The 22262-nt window shown below is 50.3% G+C and overlaps 1 protein-coding gene across 19 annotated transcripts in view; it reads right to left on the reverse strand.

Annotated features, from left to right (window-relative positions):
• Positions 1 to 22262, reverse strand: part of LOC122377875 (endophilin-A-like) — a 73415-nt gene that overhangs the window by 20796 nt on the left and 30357 nt on the right. For 7 of the 19 annotated variants that reach the window (XM_043358407.1, XM_043358409.1, XM_043358403.1 and 4 more), the window contains exons 4-8: positions 19375 to 19488; positions 18705 to 18838; positions 16047 to 16113; positions 12388 to 12488; positions 10996 to 11233 (exon numbers count right to left, since the gene is read on the reverse strand). In XM_043358407.1, the coding sequence (XP_043214342.1) occupies positions 10996 to 11233; positions 12388 to 12488; positions 16047 to 16113; positions 18705 to 18838; positions 19375 to 19488 (654 nt within the window). Of the gene's footprint in view, positions 1 to 10162; positions 10265 to 10995; positions 11234 to 12387; positions 12489 to 16046; positions 16114 to 18704; positions 18839 to 19374; positions 19489 to 20163; positions 20188 to 22262 lie in introns of all 19 variants that reach the window. The other 12 variants (XM_043358399.1, XM_043358400.1, XM_043358395.1 and 9 more) reach the window with 3 other exon arrangements.

Genomic DNA, 22262 nt, shown 5'->3' on the forward strand with positions numbered 1-22262 from the left:
AGGATTGTTTACGAGAACTGATGATTAGGTTCACGCGTGCAGCAGCAATTAGGACTTGAGATTACGATTAGATGCGTTTCTGTTATTCGCGTTCTTGAGAGTTAGCGCCAATAATTACTCCACCAATATTGGCACAGGGCATTGTGAGGCACAGACGGCTTGTTTGCCCGTCTCCTATGGCGTAGCGTTTACCAGCATGACCGTATGAGACACAGATGCACTTCTCTAAACCCACGTCCAGACCGGAATAATAAGAGGGACACGCCGTCACGTACGCAGGGCATATGCACGTTTTCCGCCAGTGGTACCGGCCACTGTTAATTTTCCCGCTTAGGTAACACTGGGTGAGAAGGCAGTGAGAGGTTTCTACGGCAGGGGGAAGGGGAAGATTGGCACAGTGTGCAGTGGAGAGTAAGTTATGCCAAAGGCAAGAAGCCGAGGGTCAGGGGTGAGTCACCCAAAAGTGCGGATAAGGCGCGCCGTAGTGTCCCGAATAAGTCCTCATACTTATTTTGTAAAGGTACCTTAATCGGTACTGGACAGCCTCAGGGGAGGGAAGAATGTACTCCAGGACACGTAAGGCCTTGAAGAGTAAATCCCATGGTTTAAGGAGAGTTCCTGAGGAGAGTTCCAGGATATGAACGGTGGTCCCTGGGTCGTGAACGGGAATGTTACACGCGGACCGGAAGAGGGCATAGGTAATCTCTCCCGGTAGAGAGATAAGTCGGATATAAATCGTGTATGTGTGTACCATAAGTCTATCGGACGTGTAGTGAATCCCATAAATTAGTAGGGTGGATATTTGTGTATAATTATTCTGGACGGCCCTGCGATAAGTATCTTTGTCGCCGGTTAGCGGAGCATGCATATGGATTTCGGAAAGAGACATTTATCTCGCCGGGGAGACCATGGTTTGTAAGACGCCTAACACTATCGGAGGGAATTTCGGGGGCTACCAATTAAATTTGGGTGAATACATGAAATGTGAACGTAATGCGAGCAAGGATGTGAGAATGATGACGCATGAATCTTAGAGTAAGGCCGATAGGAATTTGGTAGAATTCGGTTATGGCAGTCGAACAAATGATTCTCGAGGGCAACTAAACTAGCAACGCTAATACGAACTAAGCGGGCAATTTTTGTAATGGGGAGGCCAGTGATATAGGAATGGGTGACTGGACGAATGATCACATTCAATTAATCAATGTAATTACCACCCATATGTTTGGCAGTGGTCATCGGGACTTCGAATGCCCTGTCCTTCACCTGCCCAACTGTGCTGCAAACCCAGCTGATCGGATCCCTCTATCCCTAATCCGAGCAGTGAAGAAGCATCTCGTGCATCATGGTCTATACAATGAACAGAATCATCAAGCCTCCAATTTAAAAAGCATCTTCCATCAGATGTATTTGTACGCAAGGTGGATACTTACATCTCTATCCGGTGGATCTCATCTATCTCAGGATCTCATCACTATCTGGATCTCTCACTAGATCTATCTCGGGATCTCTTCAACGACTCTCAAGCTCCCCTGTTCTACCAGCTCTACTATCGAGTTCCTTCCAGCAGCGAATCTCTTTTCTGCTACACCGCCGAACAGCAGTGGACCGCGCTGTTTGATGAACCTCAAGATGCAGCTTTTTTATTTCTGTACTTTTCCTTCCCTTCATTCCCTTGCTACAAATGGCGCCCAACGTGGGGCTTTGATAATTCTCAAATTGTGAAGCTGGTAGACTGGCACAAGCCGCCGAACCCGAAGTTGATGAATTGAAAGTCAACCGTATGGAGAAGAGGAAGAAGTTGAAGAATAGAGCAGGTGTTCGAAATACTGGCAGCAGTGGAAATGAGCGTGCTGCAGGGGTCGATATGAAGAAAGAGGATGAGCTAAAGAAAGCTGTGTGAAGATGATGAAGCTTATGGTGGTGGCTGATGACAGGAAAGTTGAAGAATTGAGCAGGTGTTCGAAATACTGACAGCAGTGGAAATGAACGTGCTGCAGGGGTCGACGTGAAGGAACTGATGAGAGGAAGCGGTCTTACGAATACTGAAAAGGACATAGAAGAAGTTGTTGAAGATAAGATAAGGAAATGAAGCTGTCTCATGAACAAAGGATCAGACTAATACAGAAGACAGGCCGAAAATGAAACTTGACAATTGTTGGCATCAGCATATCAATTCTTCTACGTTCTGCTGTACAACAAGTCAAAGTCTCGGTCAGCTGCTGTATTGCAAAGGAGAGCTCGAACTTTCTAGAGTATTGAGGATAAAAGGACAGCAATATCAAAAGCAGAAGAGGAAGAAGAACAGGCGAAATGCTCGTGTTGTACTGAATCAAAATCAAACACGGTCGTCTTCACAACACAGCCAAGACGATTATCATGTTGGTGAACGAGGAGAGGGTGCCAGGATGCTGCAAGACCAACTGCCAAACGATCCATTCAGATGGGCTGCTGCAGAGACCACTCAACTGAGCTGCCGCGGAAGTCGCCTACCTGAGCTGCCACGGGGGATGCATTGCCATCGCGTGCTGCCTCGTGGGTCACTCACCTGAGCTGCCGCGGAAGTCGCCTACCTGAGCTACCACGGAGGCTGTCACCGGGTCTGCCACGAGGGTCACCTACCTGGGCTGCCACGGAAGTCGCCTACCTGAGCTACAACGGAGACTGTCACGGGTCTGCCACGATGGTCACCCAACCGGGCTGCCACGGGGATGCATTGCCCTCGCGTGCTGCCTCGGGGGTCACCCACCTGAGCTGCCATGGAGGTCGCTCACCTGAGCTGCCACGGAGCCTGCCACCCGGGCGGCCACAGAGGTCGCGGCAGGGCCGGCCATGGAGGTCGCCTACCCGGACTGCCACGGAGGTGTCATCCACCTGGGCTGCCACGTAGGCTGCCCACACGGGCCGCCGTGCAAGCTGCCCACCCGGGCTGCCATGGAGCCCGCCGTCCGGGCTGCTGTGGAATCTTCCCACCCTGGCTGCCGTGGAGGCCGCCCCACCCAGGCTGCCATGGCAGGCTGCCACCCGGGCTGCCGTGAAGGCTGCCCACCCGGGCTGCCACGGAGGCCGCCACCCGAACTGCTGTGGAGGCCGCCCACCTGGGCTGCCATAGAAGTCTTCACCCTCCTGAGAAGCCGCTTACGGGACGGCCAACGACATCGGACTAACCAAAGTGGTTGGTGCCCGTGACCCGGATCTGGTGAACGACAAACTGAGGTGGGGACGAGGAACAACAGGTGCGTGTGTGTACTGTACTAGGTATACGATGTCATTTTGTAGGCGTTGCGGAACTTAACATGATTGTGTAGATTTAAATGAGTAAGGGGTGTGACTTTTTTTGTATGAGTTGCGAGGACGCAACTAGGGTTGTTTGGACTGAAGATGTAGCACGCTACATCTTTAACATTTAACGTAGAATCTTTTCGGCACGGCTTGGTCCGGCAGTCTCCCCCCCCCCCTCGCAGTCCGGTCACAGGCCTAGCCCTCCATTCACTCACCCATCGCTGCTACCGGGTGACGCACAGCTGAGCGGAGCGCTGCTGCTGCGCTCCCCTCCCCTCTCATTATTCACCCCCCCCAGTCACCAGGCCCACCATCCCCCACACATCACTTTTCTCCATCTCCCGCAACGAGCACTGTCCGTGGGAATAGCCGCAGTAGACACATCTGCGAGAAGACGATGCCGCCTACATCAGTACGAACCGTCGAGGCACAGCTGAGTCAACAAGCTACGTCAGGACCGCGGCCGGCGGCGGCGGCGAGCGAGCACGTTAAGGTACTCTGTCACTTGTCACGTACTCTGTCAGGTACCACAACAGCTGCACCGCGCTGAGTCACATGGTGGGAATGGCACAACCAGGAAGATCCTATGGCAAGCAAAAACGCAGTAGTTCCAGAGGTCTTCGCAATGGGCAACCGTTAAACTCTCATTACGACGCCCGCCTATGGAGACAGCTACCGCAGGATGAGCGATTCGAACCTCCTCAAATAACGCTGCATCAGCAAAAGATGTCAACAGATCATGGAGCAGTGTCAAGGATGGATGCCGGCTGGAGCACACAGCCTCCTTTGTCGGGCACAGCAACCCAGGGTGAGTGAACCTGGCAAAACAACCGGGTGACCGACCTCACAATGGCCTCATGAGGTAGTTCCAGAGATCTCCGCAGAGGAAGAAGGCGCTGACTTACGGCACGCCCGAGACGGTGGGCGGAGCAAGAGTGACGTCACAAGGGGCGTTGCCGGCAGACGAAACGGAAGGAAACAAAAGTTTGAATAAAATGAAATTGAAGAATTAAAATTAAAACTCGAAAATCACAAACCTTTCGGGGATTGTTTTATGCCAGCGATTATTAAAATGATAAAGCACTCAACACGAAGACGATTCGACGGCCAAAAATTGCAGGCACAGAGGAGCAAGGTGACTAAACAGGACAGAGGGCGCCATCTTACGGCCCCACCCACCAGAAGAAGGCAGAGGAAGATGACGTCGCAAGGGCGTGGCAGTCACCCCTCCCCCCAACTATAAAAGGGTGCGCCACCCAACCAGAGGGAGAATCACAGTCGAGCAGCCGAGAGTCACAGTCTGCAGCCGGAGCCGGAGACGCCATCTGGAGGCCGCCGTCAGTCCGGGGTCACCCGCGAGAAGCCTCTTCAGTTCGAGTGATCAGAACCGAGGACAGTAGCCGACGCTTGTGACCACACTGAGAAGCGGAAGCGCAGAGAAACTCCAGAATGTGAGTGTTGTTGAAAAGTCTGCTCAATCCCAATCCTTGACCCCCCCCCCCCCTCTGCCCGGTTGCCGTGCCGTGACGACTGCCAAACATTTTCGGTTGCCATAAAATGCACTCTCAATTGGAATTGGAAAACTTAAATTACTTTGAGCTTATTGGTCCAGACACCCTAGTAGCATATTAGGATCTGAATTTCGAAGTCATGTCAGAGTCGCCAGCAAACCGTTATTGTCAGTTGGAGTTCACGATTAGGCCCAGAGCGAGAGGCTAAAATTTGAATAAGCAGCTCATGGTCACGAACGTTGAGATTGATGACTGGATGTGTGACAGCGTTGAAATGTCTTTGTCTTCGGTCAAGCTGGTTCGTTCGATTTATTATGGGCGATGGCCAGGTGCGTTTTGAGGTTGGAACGTTTGTGAAATTAAGGGTTTAGATTCGTGCTGTACTCACTAAAAGTTGCATTGCGAAATCATTGGTAATATTGCTGTAGGAATTAATTGCGAAGTCGAAATCAATTATAGAACAGGTAAATACGGTTGAAAGGGAATGTAATGTTTTAAGGTGGCGACTGATTCATGCGATCGATCTATGAATATGGCTATGAGTTATGGTTTCCGACAGATACGAATGCTTGAGCTTACGGCGGAATTTCTTCTGTTACTTAGGTGCAGAGTTGCGAGCAGTGGTTTGAGGTTGACGGTTTGACACTTAGCGACTTTAGATGGTCACTTTGCGTCATTGAAATTGCGAAATGTCGAGTAACAGGTAGATGTAGAATTGTTTGTGGTTAGAACTAATATGCGACTAATATAGGTGCCGATCGTTGTGCTTTTGTAGAATAAATACTAGAAAGGACCACCTTTGTTGGGGAACGATTAAATGGGACAGGAATTTAATTTAAAAAAAAAACTTACGTTGAATGGAGCTGATGAGATGTCGAACAGGGAGATATTGCAGCGATATTTTACCAGATTCACACTCACTGACACATCCGGTGAATCCACCCGGCCAGAAGAGACAACACGCACGAGCATTGCACCGCGAGTGATGACGCGCCCATCGCGGCGTGGCCTTGACTGACTGTCGACGCGACGCCAGCCGGCGGCCAGTATCGTCGCTCTCGACGCGGGCGTTGAGCCGCCAGAGGGCGTAAAAAGCAGCCACAACAGGGGCAGTGGGTTAGCCGTAATTGGGGCGCGGGCGGTAGGTGAAGGTCATTGTATATAGGAGCATGGTTAGTTGTGGAAAGTTGCAACGGGGTAAGAACGTAAACAGTTAATGCATAATTTTAAATATGACATGCTATTTGATATTTAGGACTGCACTTCGTTTGATGCGCATTGTTTACTGCTAATAGGATGATTTAAAATAGATTCCCTATGAAAGGCTAGGGACCCTATGACAATATTCTGGCACTCTATAAAGATAATTTGTTTAGGTAACTAGTAGCCCATCAGAAGCTATCGAACGAGTTTCAAGGAGTCATTTCCGTTTGAGCATTCAGCAATTCACTATGATACGGTGGATCACAACCAGACGACAGATCGGTGCGTACTAATTGGTTCTAGATTATCTGATGAAATCAAGAGCGGTTCAAGGTCTGCTAGGATTGTTTACGAGAACTGATGATTAGGTTCACGCGTGCAGCAGCAATTAGGACTTGAGATTACGATTAGATGCGTTTCTGTTATTCGCGTTCTTGAGAGTTAGCGCCAATAATTACTCCACCAATATTGGCACAGGGCATTGTGAGGCACAGACGGCTTGTTTGCCCGTCTCCTATGGCGTAGCGTTTACCAGCATGACCGTATGAGACACAGATGCACTTCTCTAAACCCACGTCCAGACCGGAATAATAAGAGGGACACGCCGTCACGTACGCAGGGCATATGCACGTTTTCCGCCAGTGGTACCGGCCACTGTTAATTTTCCCGCTTAGGTAACACTGGGTGAGAAGGCAGTGAGAGGTTTCTACGGCAGGGGGAAGGGGAAGATTGGCACAGTGTGCAGTGGAGAGTAAGTTATGCCAAAGGCAAGAAGCCGAGGGTCAGGGGTGAGTCACCCAAAAGTGCGGATAAGGCGCGCCGTAGTGTCCCGAATAAGTCCTCATACTTATTTTGTAAAGGTACCTTAATCGGTACTGGACAGCCTCAGGGGAGGGAAGAATGTACTCCAGGACACGTAAGGCCTTGAAGAGTAAATCCCATGGTTTAAGGAGAGTTCCTGAGGAGAGTTCCAGGATATGAACGGTGGTCCCTGGGTCGTGAACGGGAATGTTACACGCGGACCGGAAGAGGGCATAGGTAATCTCTCCCGGTAGAGAGATAAGTCGGATATAAATCGTGTATGTGTGTACCATAAGTCTATCGGACGTGTAGTGAATCCCATAAATTAGTAGGGTGGATATTTGTGTATAATTATTCTGGACGGCCCTGCGATAAGTATCTTTGTCGCCGGTTAGCGGAGCATGCATATGGATTTCGGAAAGAGACATTTATCTCGCCGGGGAGACCATGGTTTGTAAGACGCCTAACACTATCGGAGGGAATTTCGGGGGCTACCAATTAAATTTGGGTGAATACATGAAATGTGAACGTAATGCGAGCAAGGATGTGAGAATGATGACGCATGAATCTTAGAGTAAGGCCGATAGGAATTTGGTAGAATTCGGTTATGGCAGTCGAACAAATGATTCTCGAGGGCAACTAAACTAGCAACGCTAATACGAACTAAGCGGGCAATTTTTGTAATGGGGAGGCCAGTGATATAGGAATGGGTGACTGGACGAATGATCACATTCAATTAATCAATGTAATTACCACCCATATGTTTGGCAGTGGTCATCGGGACTTCGAATGCCCTGTCCTTCACCTGCCCAACTGTGCTGCAAACCCAGCTGATCGGATCCCTCTATCCCTAATCCGAGCAGTGAAGAAGCATCTCGTGCATCATGGTCTATACAATGAACAGAATCATCAAGCCTCCAATTTAAAAAGCATCTTCCATCAGATGTATTTGTACGCAAGGTGGATACTTACATCTCTATCCGGTGGATCTCATCTATCTCAGGATCTCATCACTATCTGGATCTCTCACTAGATCTATCTCGGGATCTCTTCAACGACTCTCAAGCTCCCCTGTTCTACCAGCTCTACTATCGAGTTCCTTCCAGCAGCGAATCTCTTTTCTGCTACACCGCCGAACAGCAGTGGACCGCGCTGTTTGATGAACCTCAAGATGCAGCTTTTTTATTTCTGTACTTTTCCTTCCCTTCATTCCCTTGCTACAGTAGGGGTAGGAGTATGGGTAGTAGTAGTGGTAGGGGTAGTGGTAGTGGTAGGGGTAGGGGTAGTGGTATGGGTAGTGGTAGGGGTAGGGTAGTGGTAGGGGTAGTGGTAGGGGTAGTAGCAGGGGTAAGGGTAGTGGTAGGGGTAGGGGTAGTGGTGGGGGCAAAAGTAGAATTGTGGCCCGGGCTGATCCCATCGGACAAGAGGTAACCTTTGTGACCTGGCCTGACCCAAAGTGACTGGGGCTGACCCTCTTGACCCGTCTAGACCCCGTATCAGCCAAATTTCATCCAACAAAGCCCTCAGAACAGTTCTTTTTTAATTCTCTTCACATTTCCGTCCATATCTATGCTTCTAGACGACACATCGATTTGAAACGAACACCATTCGAAAGCAAATTGGCTGGTGCCGCAATTTTTTTCCTACCACGCAGCAGAGCAAGTGGCGCAGCCGCTTGTCATTCCACAACTATTTGTCAATATTACTATTTGAGGAGGGTGCGTCTGTCCGTTACCGAGGTCCCGACTTGGTCGTGCTTTGCGTGGACTACAGGTCAGACCGTTGCACCTAGCCCGGTGAAATTTGCACAACTTATAGATCAAGGATGCGCGACGTGCCTTTGAGGGGTCTCAGCTCGATCGGGTCGATAGGGAGCGCGTGGCGCGTGCTCAAAAAGTGCAAATTCGCGTCATAGACTTTACATGTAAAAATCGGCGTGCGAAATCGGGCGAAAACGGCTAATTTTGGCCGACACGGGTCTAGTTCCCGTGCAATATCTTGGTGACCAGGGGTCCGACCGGCACGGGGAAAACAGCATCGTGTACAGAATTGAACGGGCTATTGAATGGTGTGCAATGCAGAGGATAGCACGCGCCACGTGCACCGGAGAGGGCACTTTTATTTGAAAAATTGCGGTTTTTGAGGGATTTTGGAATTAATTTTATTTTTAGGTGACCGTTAAATGGAGCGAGTTGAATCAACGCCTATTTGCAAGAGAAAGGTACCGCCTCTCATATAAAAATTGTGAAAAGCTGATTGATCCAAACCAAGGTGGTGCAAATCACAGGAGAAAATGGTGTTTGTCAATTTTGTGCCGTTTTGTTCATCAAAATGGTTTTGCTCCATGATCTGATATATCTGGCGATTGAAAATGGCACCGTTGGAAAGAGCATTCAATTCTGTCCAAGGTTCAGTCTTCATTTTTGCATGATGAGCAGCAGTATTCTTAAAAATGTAAATGTTCCAAACCATTACATCGTCATTTTTAGCGAAATTCATCGATGGCTCTCAAAAGACTTCACGCCAGTTTTCGAATCATTCTAAAGTAGAACGCATGATAATACGACATGGGCACCTCGATGCGATGTATCTTTTTTATTACAAAAAGCTTGGCCGTCAAAAAGCAATCGAACGAAATGGATACCAGTCAAATCGACACAGACCAACCCAATACCCACGGGTCAAAAATAACCCTTCTTCGCGTTGCGGAGCACGCGGGTAACCCTAGTTGCTCCTATAACCAAAACAACTCTAAAAATGATAAAATGGTGGATAGTGGCTGTAAGATATTGCCAAACAATTATACGGTGAATTATCGCATCAATGTTAATAATACCGTACGCACTTACGTAAATGCAGACATCAATGCACAAGAGATACCCTTCGGCTTTGAACTCTAGGCAACTATTCGAATATATTGATAATCGACAATACGATTCGATATGCGAGTAACGTGCACCAAATGCATTCCCTTGCTGAAATATCGATGTGAGCGACACCTATCCGCTCCATGCAGGAAGCGTGCCGTAAGGGAATCAAAATAAGCATATGCTCAATTGGCAATAGAAATATTTACCATCTAATCATTTTCATCCATCGCTAAGTTCGATCATATAATTCAAAACTCGTAATCAAAACTATCATAAATGAACACACAAATACAATTAACAGATATAGCATAGGAAACACTTCACTTGGAGCCGCGTGTAAAACCTGAAATAATCCCATCAGCGAAACTAGCATCCTCTCCCATCATGCCACACCAAGTACCACACAAGCACCAAGCAACACAATCATAACACCAGAAAAGAGAAGAAATAAGCGAAAAGAAGCAGTCATTAAGCAATGCGGCGTCGTTTGGTTACCGGCTGGCGACTTGGGCGGCTGGCCGGCCGGGAACAGGGGCTCCCAGGTGTTGGCAGCGCCCGCGTCCGGAGTCGGCAGCGGGGAGCGCTGCGGTGTGCTCTCTGCGACACCGAGGGAGCGAGCGGATACGCTACAGAAACGTTCCTACAGAGGTGCATAGCCTCCGCGGGGTGCATAGACACAGAAGGGAGGGAGGGAATGAGGCCTAGCGCCGTCCCGAAGGCACATAGAGACACAGATGAGAGTGATCGACACGGAGCTGTCCCAGAGGCACACAGAGACATACGAGAAGAAGGTAGAGATAGAGGGACGGGGAACAGAGCCGTCCAAGCAGCACATATAGACACAGAAGAGGGGCGAAAAGACATCCCAGAGGCAGCAAACACGGAACGAAGAGACTGATGTCCGCTAAATAGCAGTCCCTGGAGGCACGCAGACACAGAAGGAAGAAAGAGACTGAACGATCTCAGAGGCACACAGAAGGGAGACCGAGACACACAGCCACCTCAGCTCCGACAATGTGCGAACCACCACCATCTTAGCCGTAGGAGGTGACAACACATGGAAAGGGAAGTAGAGAACAAGACAAAGATATACAGAATATGAACAGCAAGGAGCTGAAAACAGTTGAGTTCAGCTAGAAACACCAAAGCCACACACGTACTTAGTATATGTAAGCATGTGTTATCCAGCGACAGCTGAGATCTCAAGTCAGTTAGTAGAAGCAAACACCATTGTTAGAAGACCACCAACACACTAAACCCACTCACTCACGTCTTTACCACCACTCATGACACGCCCTCTGATTCTCCACAGTAGTTTCCGAACTCACCGCTAGGGGCGCTGCCGCTGCTGAGCGCGCCGTTGGTGCCGTCCGGCTGGTAGGTGGCGTTGCTCTGGATGCCCAGGTCGGCCAGCGTCTTGGGTCGGAACTCTGGTCTCGCGCGCGACGCCGCCTCGTTCTTCTTCTCCTGCAGGGTCTCCTGAAGGGCGGAGAGGATGTCTGCACACTGCCGGTGGTGCTCAAGAAGTGACTCGGTGAACGTCGCCAGCTGACTAATCTGCTCCACCTGGCGGGCAGAGGGTAACAGACACACGGTCAGAAAGTGATCTGATGGAAGCAGGGCATATTTTAACAAATTTTTACTGCGTCCCAAAGTTGAGCAGAGGGCACGTGCTACGACTAAGGGCACAGGACAAGGAACAGAGTAGGGCACTGAGGAGGGCAGAAAGTAGGACACGGCAGGTTACAGGGCATGGCACAGGACATTTTAGAGGGAAGGGTACAGGTCAGGGTACACAGCAGGGCACAGGTGAGGGAACCGGTCAGGGCACAGGGCAGGGACGCAGTGGGTCAAATCAGCAGGGGCTACGTCCCAAGGCGAGGGGGCTGCGTCCCATAGTGGGACGCAGTAAGTGCCTTAAAATATGCCCTGGATGGAAGTTTCCGCTACCCAGCATACATGGGGTGACTGTATATACCTGTGCAGCATTTAGCGCAACGACAGAGAGCTTGAGCGCATCACAAGGGCAAATATGAAGGGCGATAAACTTACGCCGTCTCGTATAGATATTTTCACACAACTGGACACTGGCCGGGTCACGGCGACAGCACTAAGGAGTAAGAACGTCGTCTTCCTCTCACACTGAGATAAGGATACGAATTTCCAACGGTAAGAACAGGGTGTAGCTAAGCTGGCAGCCACCCAAGTCAGCCAAAGAATGGGCCAGGACGACGCATTGTTTTACATCAAGTGAGACGGCGAAAGGGTATTGGAGACACTCCTGGCGTGAGGCCAGATGGGCAACTGTTCGCTTCAACTTCGAGGGCACGAGAAACGACGGCAATACATTAATTTAATAAAGTTCTCCGCTAAAAGCTTTAGAACTTCTCTGCTATGACACTAACTTATTAGTGATATCGATTGAAGCATGATTTCGGAAATGGAGTTCAAATGTTCTATACAAAGTCTTTGACTGATCGAGCGTCAATATCAGGGTTTACAAATTGTCAATCCCCATGCACCCGATCAAACACACCATGTAATCCCTGCCAAAAAACGCACTCAAGTCATTGGCACAGCATCAAAGCTATCTGTCAAACACCTCATCACCTTTCACCACAAACTGCCAAAACAGAGCGCCAGTGTTAAACCCACCACCGTGATTACCGTGTACCTACCGAATGACGAAATCACCAACACCCAGTGACGTCACCACTTACGTCGTTCTCCAGCAGATTGTGCATGCTCATCTGGGCGAGGTGGAGCGATTCAGCAAACTTGTCCTCGGCGATCCTAATCTCCTCATCCGGAATGTTGGTCCCTGGGGGCGGGAGGGAAAGGGGTTATACTCAGGTCATTCACCGGGTCATTGAGAAAGGTTACGAGGTCATTGGCCCGCCGTTACGTTGCCAAGGAAAGTGAGCACGCCATTAAATGTTTTACGGGAACACAAGGTAAGCAAAGTCAAGGAGGAGATGGCGAGCCTTGGGAGGTGACTGAAACCAAGATTTAACTATAGGGATGAGAAAAAAAAGCAGAATGGCACACGCGTCATGCAGCAATGATAGATTGACGACTTTCTAAAATGTGCCGCCCTAAAAAGCAAATACAGCAAAATGCAACGCGATTGAGGCAAAAGTTTCTCCCTTCTACCAAGCAGTGTGTCTGTCGAGTCTAATAAAATTCGCTTTCCCCATCTTGACCCCGACGCTATTCCTCTGCCTCATTCCTCCTCTCCTCTGCCATCGCCTGTGCCGTCTCAGCTCGCCAGCCCGGCTGACCTTCCGGGCTGGCTTTGACGTTTTTGCGGGCCGTCTGGATGGCGGCCCGGCGGCGCCGCTCCTGATGACTGGCTATATCTCACCAGGCGACCGACGGCAGCGACGGCGGCCGGGAGGGAGGGTGGTGAGATGATGAAAAACCGCCGCCCGCCGCCGGCAGGTCATATCACCGAGCCAGACAGGCGCCCGTAAACGAAAGATGAACGGACAGAACGACCCGGCTATGTCTTCTGCAGCATGAAGGGTGATGATAGTGAGACTGGACACTGGAAAACATCTTCAAGTTGAACCATTAAAGCTTCAGCTTCTCAGCACTTGGAACACCAAAAAGTACGTGTTCCTAAGACTCTGCCGACCCAGCGACAGCCATCCCCATAGAAACGACCACCACGCGCCCGGAGAGCGACACCCCAGCTCTGTCAGTCATCAGCAGCCGCCGGAGATAACAGTCTTTAGCGTCAGCCGGCAGACCATCACCTCCGCGGCAGAATAACGCAGTCCGCAGCCGAATAACGCAGTCCGCGGCCGAATAACTCGGTCCACTGACGGCAGCTGCGGGCGGCAACAAATAGAGTCGGCCAGCCGCTGCAATATGGGCCGACAGAGTAGCCGCCGGGCCGGACGGGAGATTGGGCTCATCATGCGGCCACGGTCTGACGGCCGCCGGGGACCGGGCCGGGCTCTCAGAGCGGCTAACAGCTGTGTCACATCCCGTCTCGTGGGATTGCAGAGAGACAGAAGCGGGAGGTGTATAGGGGGCATGGCACGAGTCAGGACTGAGGCTGGGATGGAAGCCTCTTTGAGAATCCAGCAATCACGACATGTTGAGATACTAGGACTCCTTGGTCGAAATAAGTCTGCTTGTAAAATGCGACACCACACGTCCAAACAAAACAAGACTCTAGCCAGTCTGCCTGCCTCTAGAGGGCAAACTCGAGTATTGGTGACCACCTGGGCAGATCAGGAGACATCATGAGACCGGCACAGCGTTGGGACGAGTTGTCCGCCGTTCATTCTGACACCCCGGTGAAGCAGCACCGTTGAGTCAGAAAGGCAGCCATTCGCACAGTCCACAGCAAAATGGCGGACCACCCCAGAGCCCGTACCAGTCGGGCCGACATCTGGGTGACCGGGCACAGGAACCGTGACCGATACCGCGAACAGAACCATATGGACAGATACGGCTGGTTCAGGCCAGATAACGGGTGCTGAAAGCAGGAAGCGAGACATGCTAGGAAGATGTTCGAATACATTTATTGGATCATTAGGCTTGATATTCAAATTGGTCGTCTAACGACGAAAAATAACAAAAGAACAGCACAATGAACCATATGGTGTCGGGGTATTAGAAAGTCAATTAGACACGCAACTGAATTATGGAAGCAATCAGCCAGGCAGGCCCAATGTTGATTGCGCGATGCATCATCAAATTCTTGCTGATGAGTTTCTCCTACAAGTCATGACCAGTCAAAGCCAATTTAGTGACGGCTGTCTGTGCAGATGCCAAACTAAGTTTCAGACTGACAAAAATACAGCCCAATAACGGAACTGACCAGCAATACATCATTCTAGAACCCCGAGCGCAATCTTTCCACGTCATAAACCAAATAAAGACACTGCAGAAAGGAGTAATAACCCAATATGTCGACTCCACAGCTGCACCGGAAAAAAAAAAAATTGTCGAGCCGCAAATGTGATCAAAGGTCCAGCGACAGCACCACACACGGACGGATATTAATACGGAAACGGATACAGACTCACATAAAAACGGAAAAGGAAATTGACTGACCAGTGACCACCTGTGCTGCGCCGAACGCTGCATATTTGTCTTAGCTAGTCGCGAAAAATACAAGATAGTTAATGGATCCTCCTGAGTGTAAGTGTAAGCTGGGAAACAAAACAATCTCAGACAAAATAAGCACTTCAGCAAACGCCTACTTTTTACGTGCAGTCAACATAGCCAAGGCAGAATCACGGAGCTCTACAGGGACCAGAGATGAATACAAACGACCACTGCGGGTACCAAACGACACCTATACGACTCTCTGGGGGAGGTGTGATTGTATCAGAGCGGAATGAGTGGCGCGCGACACTCCCAGAGTCGCCGGCAACGGAACGACACCCCAGGGACTGCTGTGATGACAGCAGGTGTGAGGAATGCAGCGCCAGTGGCGACGGCGGCGACGACACGGACAATATGGTGGAAATGGACGAGCAATGTGCATGTACCGCAGTCTGAGGTTTGTATATACAGGGATGAGCAGCGCGGTGTTACTCAACTACGGTATATATGGTATAGGCGGTACGGGGTACGTGCGTGCGGGCCCGTAACTGGGGAGCGGGCCGCATAACTGGGATCAGTACGTGTATAACTACACTAATAAGGTTGATGGGTGGGGCATTGCAATACTGCGGCAAACACATGCGGTACGGTCGGTACGGGATAAGAGAGGTACGGTACGGGCGGTACGGGGTACGGGCCGTACCTGGGGTGCGGGCCGGACTGCCCATCACTGGGGAAGGGCTGACAGAGCGGCCTCCTGACCGGACAGAGCGCGACAGGTCAGGTCAGCAGATAAACGACACCAAACACATAACCCGGGGAAGACAGCACATGGACGCTTAGTAGCTCATCACAGCTCAGCCAAAAAGCAGTAAACACTAGCATTCAATGGCGGGCAAATTATTCTTTTTGGCGCCTCAACTAAGCAAACAGTTTTGAGCTAACTCGCAGCACGTTAAGAAGCAAGCAAATTATTCCACAAGTTGGAGCACAACGAGTTATGAAAGGGAAATATCATTTTATAGCGACAGTGATTTTCCCTTTCATAACGAATAAGAACTACCTGGCTATGACAAGCAAGCCAGCCGGTAGGAGCACTCAGACACATCAAACACAGGAAAGCATGCTTCGATCATTCACATATCTGGGCAAAAATATCAACGGACATGCCGCTCTAATCCAGCCACATAATGCCCCGCAGTTATGCCGTGGGTTTATCCGAAACCCCACCCACACCGGTAAACCCCAGCCACCGAGCCGAGAGCACGCCACGTTCCACACACCATCTCTTCCCCCAGCGGCGCCGTGTCCTCACCTCTGTCCCGCTTCCTCTTCTTGCAGTCGTAGTCGAGCCGGCGGCCCTGCAGCTTCTTACGGTGGTGCTGTGGGGAACAGGAGAAGATTAGTGATGACGCAGACGTAAGATAAGTACACAGGACAGGAAATCGCTTAGAAGCATACGTAAAGCTGCGAACAATCTCCGATGCTCAACTCATCACCTTCAAGAAGCGAGATATAGAAGTGAACACTTTTATCACTGTCACAGACAAAAAGAAAAACCAACAGCAGTGCAAGCTCAATGAAGCTGAACTTTGACCAGAGCATGGCTAAATAAATATAAAAAGACAATTGCCCCATCCCTGTTCTTTGTGTGCCAATTAAAATGGAGAAGCGTATAAGTCTGACCCTACAGACTGAACAAACATTTCAATAACATTATTGAGTGACCTTTATTGAAGTCCCACAAAAGCGCATTGATGGGATCATACTTTCGCATTGTGAATTTCAAAGCTGAAATATTGCCGTCGGTGGCTCAACCCAAAGTTAAGGTAAAAGAAAACATTGAACGATAATTGATGTTCATGAATATTCTTCGCTGCTTTAATCCAAATACGACTGCCTCAGGAAACTTCTCGTTAGTTATCAAAAAGTCATGGATCATCCAATGCATAATTAAAATCATTACTGCAACTTTACCTCGCTTATGGTTCACAAGAGCTCTTTGAAGGCATAGCATTCCCCATGCATCTCTGGGTAGAACATAACAGTTAATTGTTTATTGTTTATTAGGCATTGTCAGCCACAGGCAAAACCCAATGACGGCTGAGGTCAAAGTAAAATATAAACACGCACACGCACACACGCACACACACAAGACACACAATATTTCATCACACCTGCCTACGCACATGCATATGCCTATACCCACCACAGACAAAAAGCCGCGGGACACTTTAAGACAGCAATAGCTCGTATAAAAGTGGCAAAAGGCCAAAACACTGAGATACAATAAAAAAGGAACAATAAAATGACACATGATCTGTAAAAAATGCAAAAGATAAAAGTAATGCAAACAATAGCAGCCTACGTGACTACGTCATACAAGTACCAAGGCCTCGTGCGTAGGCACGGATGCGCGCGGTGCAGTGGGGACTAGGCTGAAAGAAATCCTCGTCTGGATATTTGTTCAGGAACTCATTCACTAGTTTCGGGACTCGTACGCCGAGGCCGTTCTTCACCGTATCAACCCGTCCAAAAGGTACGTTGAACAAGCCCGTCTGCCTAGAGCGCCGGCCAGGAACACGCAGCGAAAACATAGTCACAAGTAGCCCACAGTCCAGTCGGCCGGCAAACACAGAGCGTATGAACTTCAGGTCGGTCTGAACAAGTCTAGCTTTGATGGACATACAGTGAAAATGTTGGAGGAGAGACTCATAGTCCATCGAGCACCGGCTATGTGTCTTGGCGCCTAACCACATCAGGTAACGGTGTTGCAGTCTCTCCAATCTCGCAAGGTGAGTAGGTGCTGCGCCACTCCAGACGACACTTGCGTATTCCACAACCGATCTGACATGGGCATTGTACGCCGCCATGACTGCCCGGTGATCGAAGTACGGCAGCCGGGTACGGTGTGAGACCTGCATGCTGCGCATAAGTAGACCTAGCATGCGGTTGGCCTTGCTCACACAGGCGTCAACATGCGCGCCAAATGTTAGCCTGGAGTCCAGGATCACACCCAGATCTCTGATCTCCGTACACCGCTCGAGTGTACGGAGCATGCCAATTAATGAGCATGAGAATTAATATGCATGCCATGTTCGATTTCTAAAGAAGCTCGGTAACACCGAGCCTCGACCATGCCCATCCAGCAGACTAAGAATCGTCCGTCCCTCCCGAAATCCATCCCTGCCAACCGGCCCATTCCATTGGCCAGTAAAGGAGCTATGAACTCTGGATGACACCAAAGGACCTGGATCTATCAGAAGCCGGCAGTCGCATCCCGATGGACCCTCAGAGGTTCTACCCAGCTGTCAGAACCTGTTAGTATCACTGATATTTCTCTGAAAGCCTCTAGCTGGGAGCACATCTTTTTCGTAGATTCCCATGCGACTCAAGATACGGTTACCAAAATGCTCTATAGAACCCCTCGAGGAGAGCCCATGATCACCATGGTAACGCTGAAAAACATAGTGTCTGGCAGGAGGTGGGGAGCCGATGACGTCAGTCTGCTTCTTGGGAAACCCACTAAGACTGTTAGGGGAAGCCATCAAAGAAGATGCGAGGCCGGGTGGGGTCAGAGCGCAATGGTATGACGGGCAGAGCCGGCAAACGGGGCGAGGGTAAGGTAGAGTAAGGCGTAATTGGGCACTGAACAGGACTCGGAGTTCACAGCTGAGTGCAGTGCAAATGAGATAGGAAAGCAAGGCATTTGTATATAGGCTGTCAATGTGTTGGAAATACGTTTATATGTAACCAGTGACATTGATAAGAAATGACAAATATGTGAGGATCACTAACAGATCACTAGCTAATGATCACTAGCCTGATTGCTAGCAAGGAGCAAACGTCAGCGGAACAGTCTGCAAATATAAGCGTCTGTCAAGACACGACATATAAAGAGGTCTTGAAAAATGGAAGCGCATTTAGCTGACACCCCGCCTTTCTAAAGTGCCGACTGCCAGCTTCCACTCACCATGACTTCCTTGAGGTCCTTGCTCTGCAGGTGGTGCAGCGGCTCGAGGAAGTTCTGCTTCATGTTGTCATCCAGCGCGTATTTGATGTCGGCGATCTGTTTCATCGCCTCACCAGTCTCGATCATCGCCTGAGCTGTAACGGGCACGACCGGGACGCTCAGAGCGGGGAGGACGGCGACACCGGCTATAATGGGAGACATCCGTCCGTCCGCCCTATCGGTGAATGGGCCATCTGCCGGTGGATGTAGCTATTTCCGCGGCCGACGCCATCCCATCGATACTGGTGACTAAATGATGACATCGCGCGCCGTAACAAGATCAGCCAGCCAGCCGTTTGCTGAAGCCGGATCGATGTTGTACCAGAGCGGGCAGTGAAACGGTACCAAACCGCACCCTTTGAACACGCTACCTCGAGGAAGTCATGGACATTGAGCAAGCAACATCAACAGCACCGGGTAGCCTACCAGTCGCTTACGACGCCTACCGTTAAAGCAGCACTTCAATAAGATTACTGCCATCCCACTCAGTTCAGAGCTAACGACCGCGCTGGCGGCGGAAGCAGGGGGCGGTGGCGGTGTGGGCGGTGTGGGCGGTGGGGGCGGTGGGGGCGGGGCGGCAGGTGGGGCGGCGGGCGAGAGAGATGTGGGATGGAGGATCACTCCGGCTTACCGAAAGGCTCCTCGTCGCCCAGTTTCCTGCCGAAGTTGACCATGCAGTCGCCGAGCACGCCCTCCGGCTGCGGATAGGTGGCCGCCTTCGCCTGTCCGGAGAGCTTGGAGATACCTGCCGAAGGTCGAGGGTCAGGTCACAGACTGATGGGTGTTGCTGATTGGGTAGAACCACGGTCCAGAACAGTGGGGAAAGTTGGTGGAACAAAAGAATGGAATACTAAAGATATGAAAAGATACAAAGGGTGTAGAGTTGCTATCAGCAGTGTAAGATGATAGTAAGAGAACCGGTTGCATTCTGGCAGAGCATTCGACACACAGTTAATTAAGATATTTCAAAAGTAGTTATTAAAAATTCATCCTAAACCCGTTCTAATGGAGCTCGGTGAGAGAAAATGAATAATGATGTCTACAATGAGAAATATCGGGAATATTTACAGAGTAATACAGGCAACAATGTCGACGGACAATGCCGGGACAGGGACGTCCGTTACCGACAAAACCTGTACAAAACGAATATTGTGAAAAAAGATAAAAGCCAATAACTCTGAAATGGTACTTCACAGCAAACGGTAAAACAAATGCGGTAAAAAGCACTGTGCTAAACATTTCAATGTAAATGGCAGGGTCATTCGAGACTGTCCCGTTTGTCGTGCAGAGGTTCGCTGAAAATAAAACGATGTTCAGAAGCGCAACATATGGCTGTCGGGAGTCTATACAAAAACAGGCATCCACACAAGTCGATCGTGTGCCAGTGCTTATATTGAACTAAAGGTGCATGACTACTCACGCTTGAAACTGAAACGAGAGGTGCCTGAAAGTCAGACATAGCCCGATAACTACTGAACTCAAATTGGACAGCACAGAATTGCTACAAATGTCGCGAAACTAAACAAACCGGACAGCTCCTTAGGTGTGTAAAACGATTCTGGGTATTTTCACGGGTAGAATATCAAACACAATGACATTAGAGACATCACTGGTTTAACGTGAGGCGTAAATGTCAAATTACGAAAGGAAACATTTAAGCATTCATATCGAGACCTTAGTCTTGTTAAAACACTTTTAGATAGCGAGACAATCATTTAGAAACATAATATTTCTATTCCATTTTATCACACGGATCACATTTTCTCCTGCACAAAGACCGAGCCTACGCCCACAGCCCCAGCTACTTTGCACCAATTAGGCACATCAAACGCGGAAGTCAGGCTTCCTTTACCAAGAACCTCGGTACTCCGAGAAGCAAGCGTGGCATCGATTTTGTCGTGTCCCCTCCCGGATGTTGTATGCGACCCTCAGGAGGGGAGGGGGGGGGGGAGACAGGGGGGTCGCCGACCATCCGGGTTTCGTCAACACCCGGCCGACGGGAAGACGTCCCTTCTCTCCACCGCGTCTGGAGTAAACTCCCAGGCCCACTCAAGACGCGGCGGTCGCGCGTGAATCGTTCGACGGCAAACAGGACTAATACCGCTGGGAGCCGACAGCTGGTCGCGTCTCTCGACACACACGGGGCAGCTCCTGACGGCTGTTAGTGCGTCCGGGAGACGCCTGTTTGCTGCGGGTCTGAGCCGGCGCGGCGCCAGCTGTGCGGTGTGTCTGAGCTGGCGCAGTGTCGGCCATGCCTGGGTCACTGTCTGCTGTCTCGACCGCACACCGGCGGTTGTCTGTTGTCTGGACCACCCCACGCCGGCGTCTGTCCCGTGTCTGGCCCAGGTCAGGCGGCCCGCGTTGATTCTCGGGCGGACCAGATGGTGCTGTCATTTCTCCGTACCAGTCAGGCATGAGACCGACCTAATAAGTGTTCCATGGCCAGCTCGGATCGGGCCAGGCTCCACGAAAAGGCTACAGCTCATACGGAGCCAGCCGGAGCATGGGAGCAGACGACGGGCCCAGCTGTAACGTTGGATTCCAGCCGGACGGTCTGCGCTACTGCCGTTGCTATATGCTTTTATATGGGAGTTGGGACATGCACAACTGTCCTGTCGGCTATCCAACGAGGGATATTGACATGGACTGTCGAACCACGATGCCTCTCTGCCGAACCGGGATCCCGGCCCGTGACCCGTCCTTAGCGAGCAGGGCACGGCCGCGGCATCCGGGTCAGGCCGCCGGCCGGCTGGAGGGCCGCTTGGCACCCGGCCGGGTTCTATTTGTCGCCACAGGTGTTGGCCAACAGGAGATCCGAGACCGGACAGAACCAACACCCGGGCTTGGTCCGGAATACGAACGGCCGACAGCAAAACCAGGTCCGGGATCAGCGCCGGAACAACAGCCGGTCCGGAAAACAAGGCCGAAATTGAGGAGGCGTGGTCTGAGTTCGATCGAGACAAGCATTGAGGAAAGAGGTTCAGGATCAGCCACCTGTCGAGCATTGCGATCTGTTACCGAGAGTATTTGGTCAAATACCTACATAATTCAAGACCAAACATGATAAATGGGTACCTACCCGAAACCAGGCATCTTGCCTTTTCGTCACAATCCGATGTTTTACTCGTATATCTACGCGAAATACTAATCTCAATGAATTCCTCTCGATTCCTCTCGTAATATCTCTCCACTTTACCGGCGTATAGATTGGTTCCAGCCGACATTCAGCAAACACGCCATTCCAGAGAGCACATCTATCAGCATATATGCATCCAATCTCTCCCGGGAAACCCATCTTCATCATTCTACCCGCATCGCCCATCTATCTATCCCGCCGAAAGGCATACTAAGCAGCACACATTCCTATGCCTTCCTCCGCAATCAGCCGATATATTAATCCTTTGTAGTTGATACTATTGATACTCAATGCATGAAATAATTCATCCGGAGACGTTTTCACCGAACAGGGTACCTCCCTATATTGATCACTGATGTCTCTCCCGACCAATAAACCTAAAG

The sequence above is a fragment of the Amphibalanus amphitrite genome, unplaced genomic scaffold (assembly GCF_019059575.1).
Source record: "Amphibalanus amphitrite isolate SeventyFive unplaced genomic scaffold, NRLGWU_Aamphi_draft 000052F_arrow, whole genome shotgun sequence".
Taxonomy (NCBI): Eukaryota; Metazoa; Arthropoda; class Thecostraca; order Balanomorpha; family Balanidae; genus Amphibalanus; species Amphibalanus amphitrite.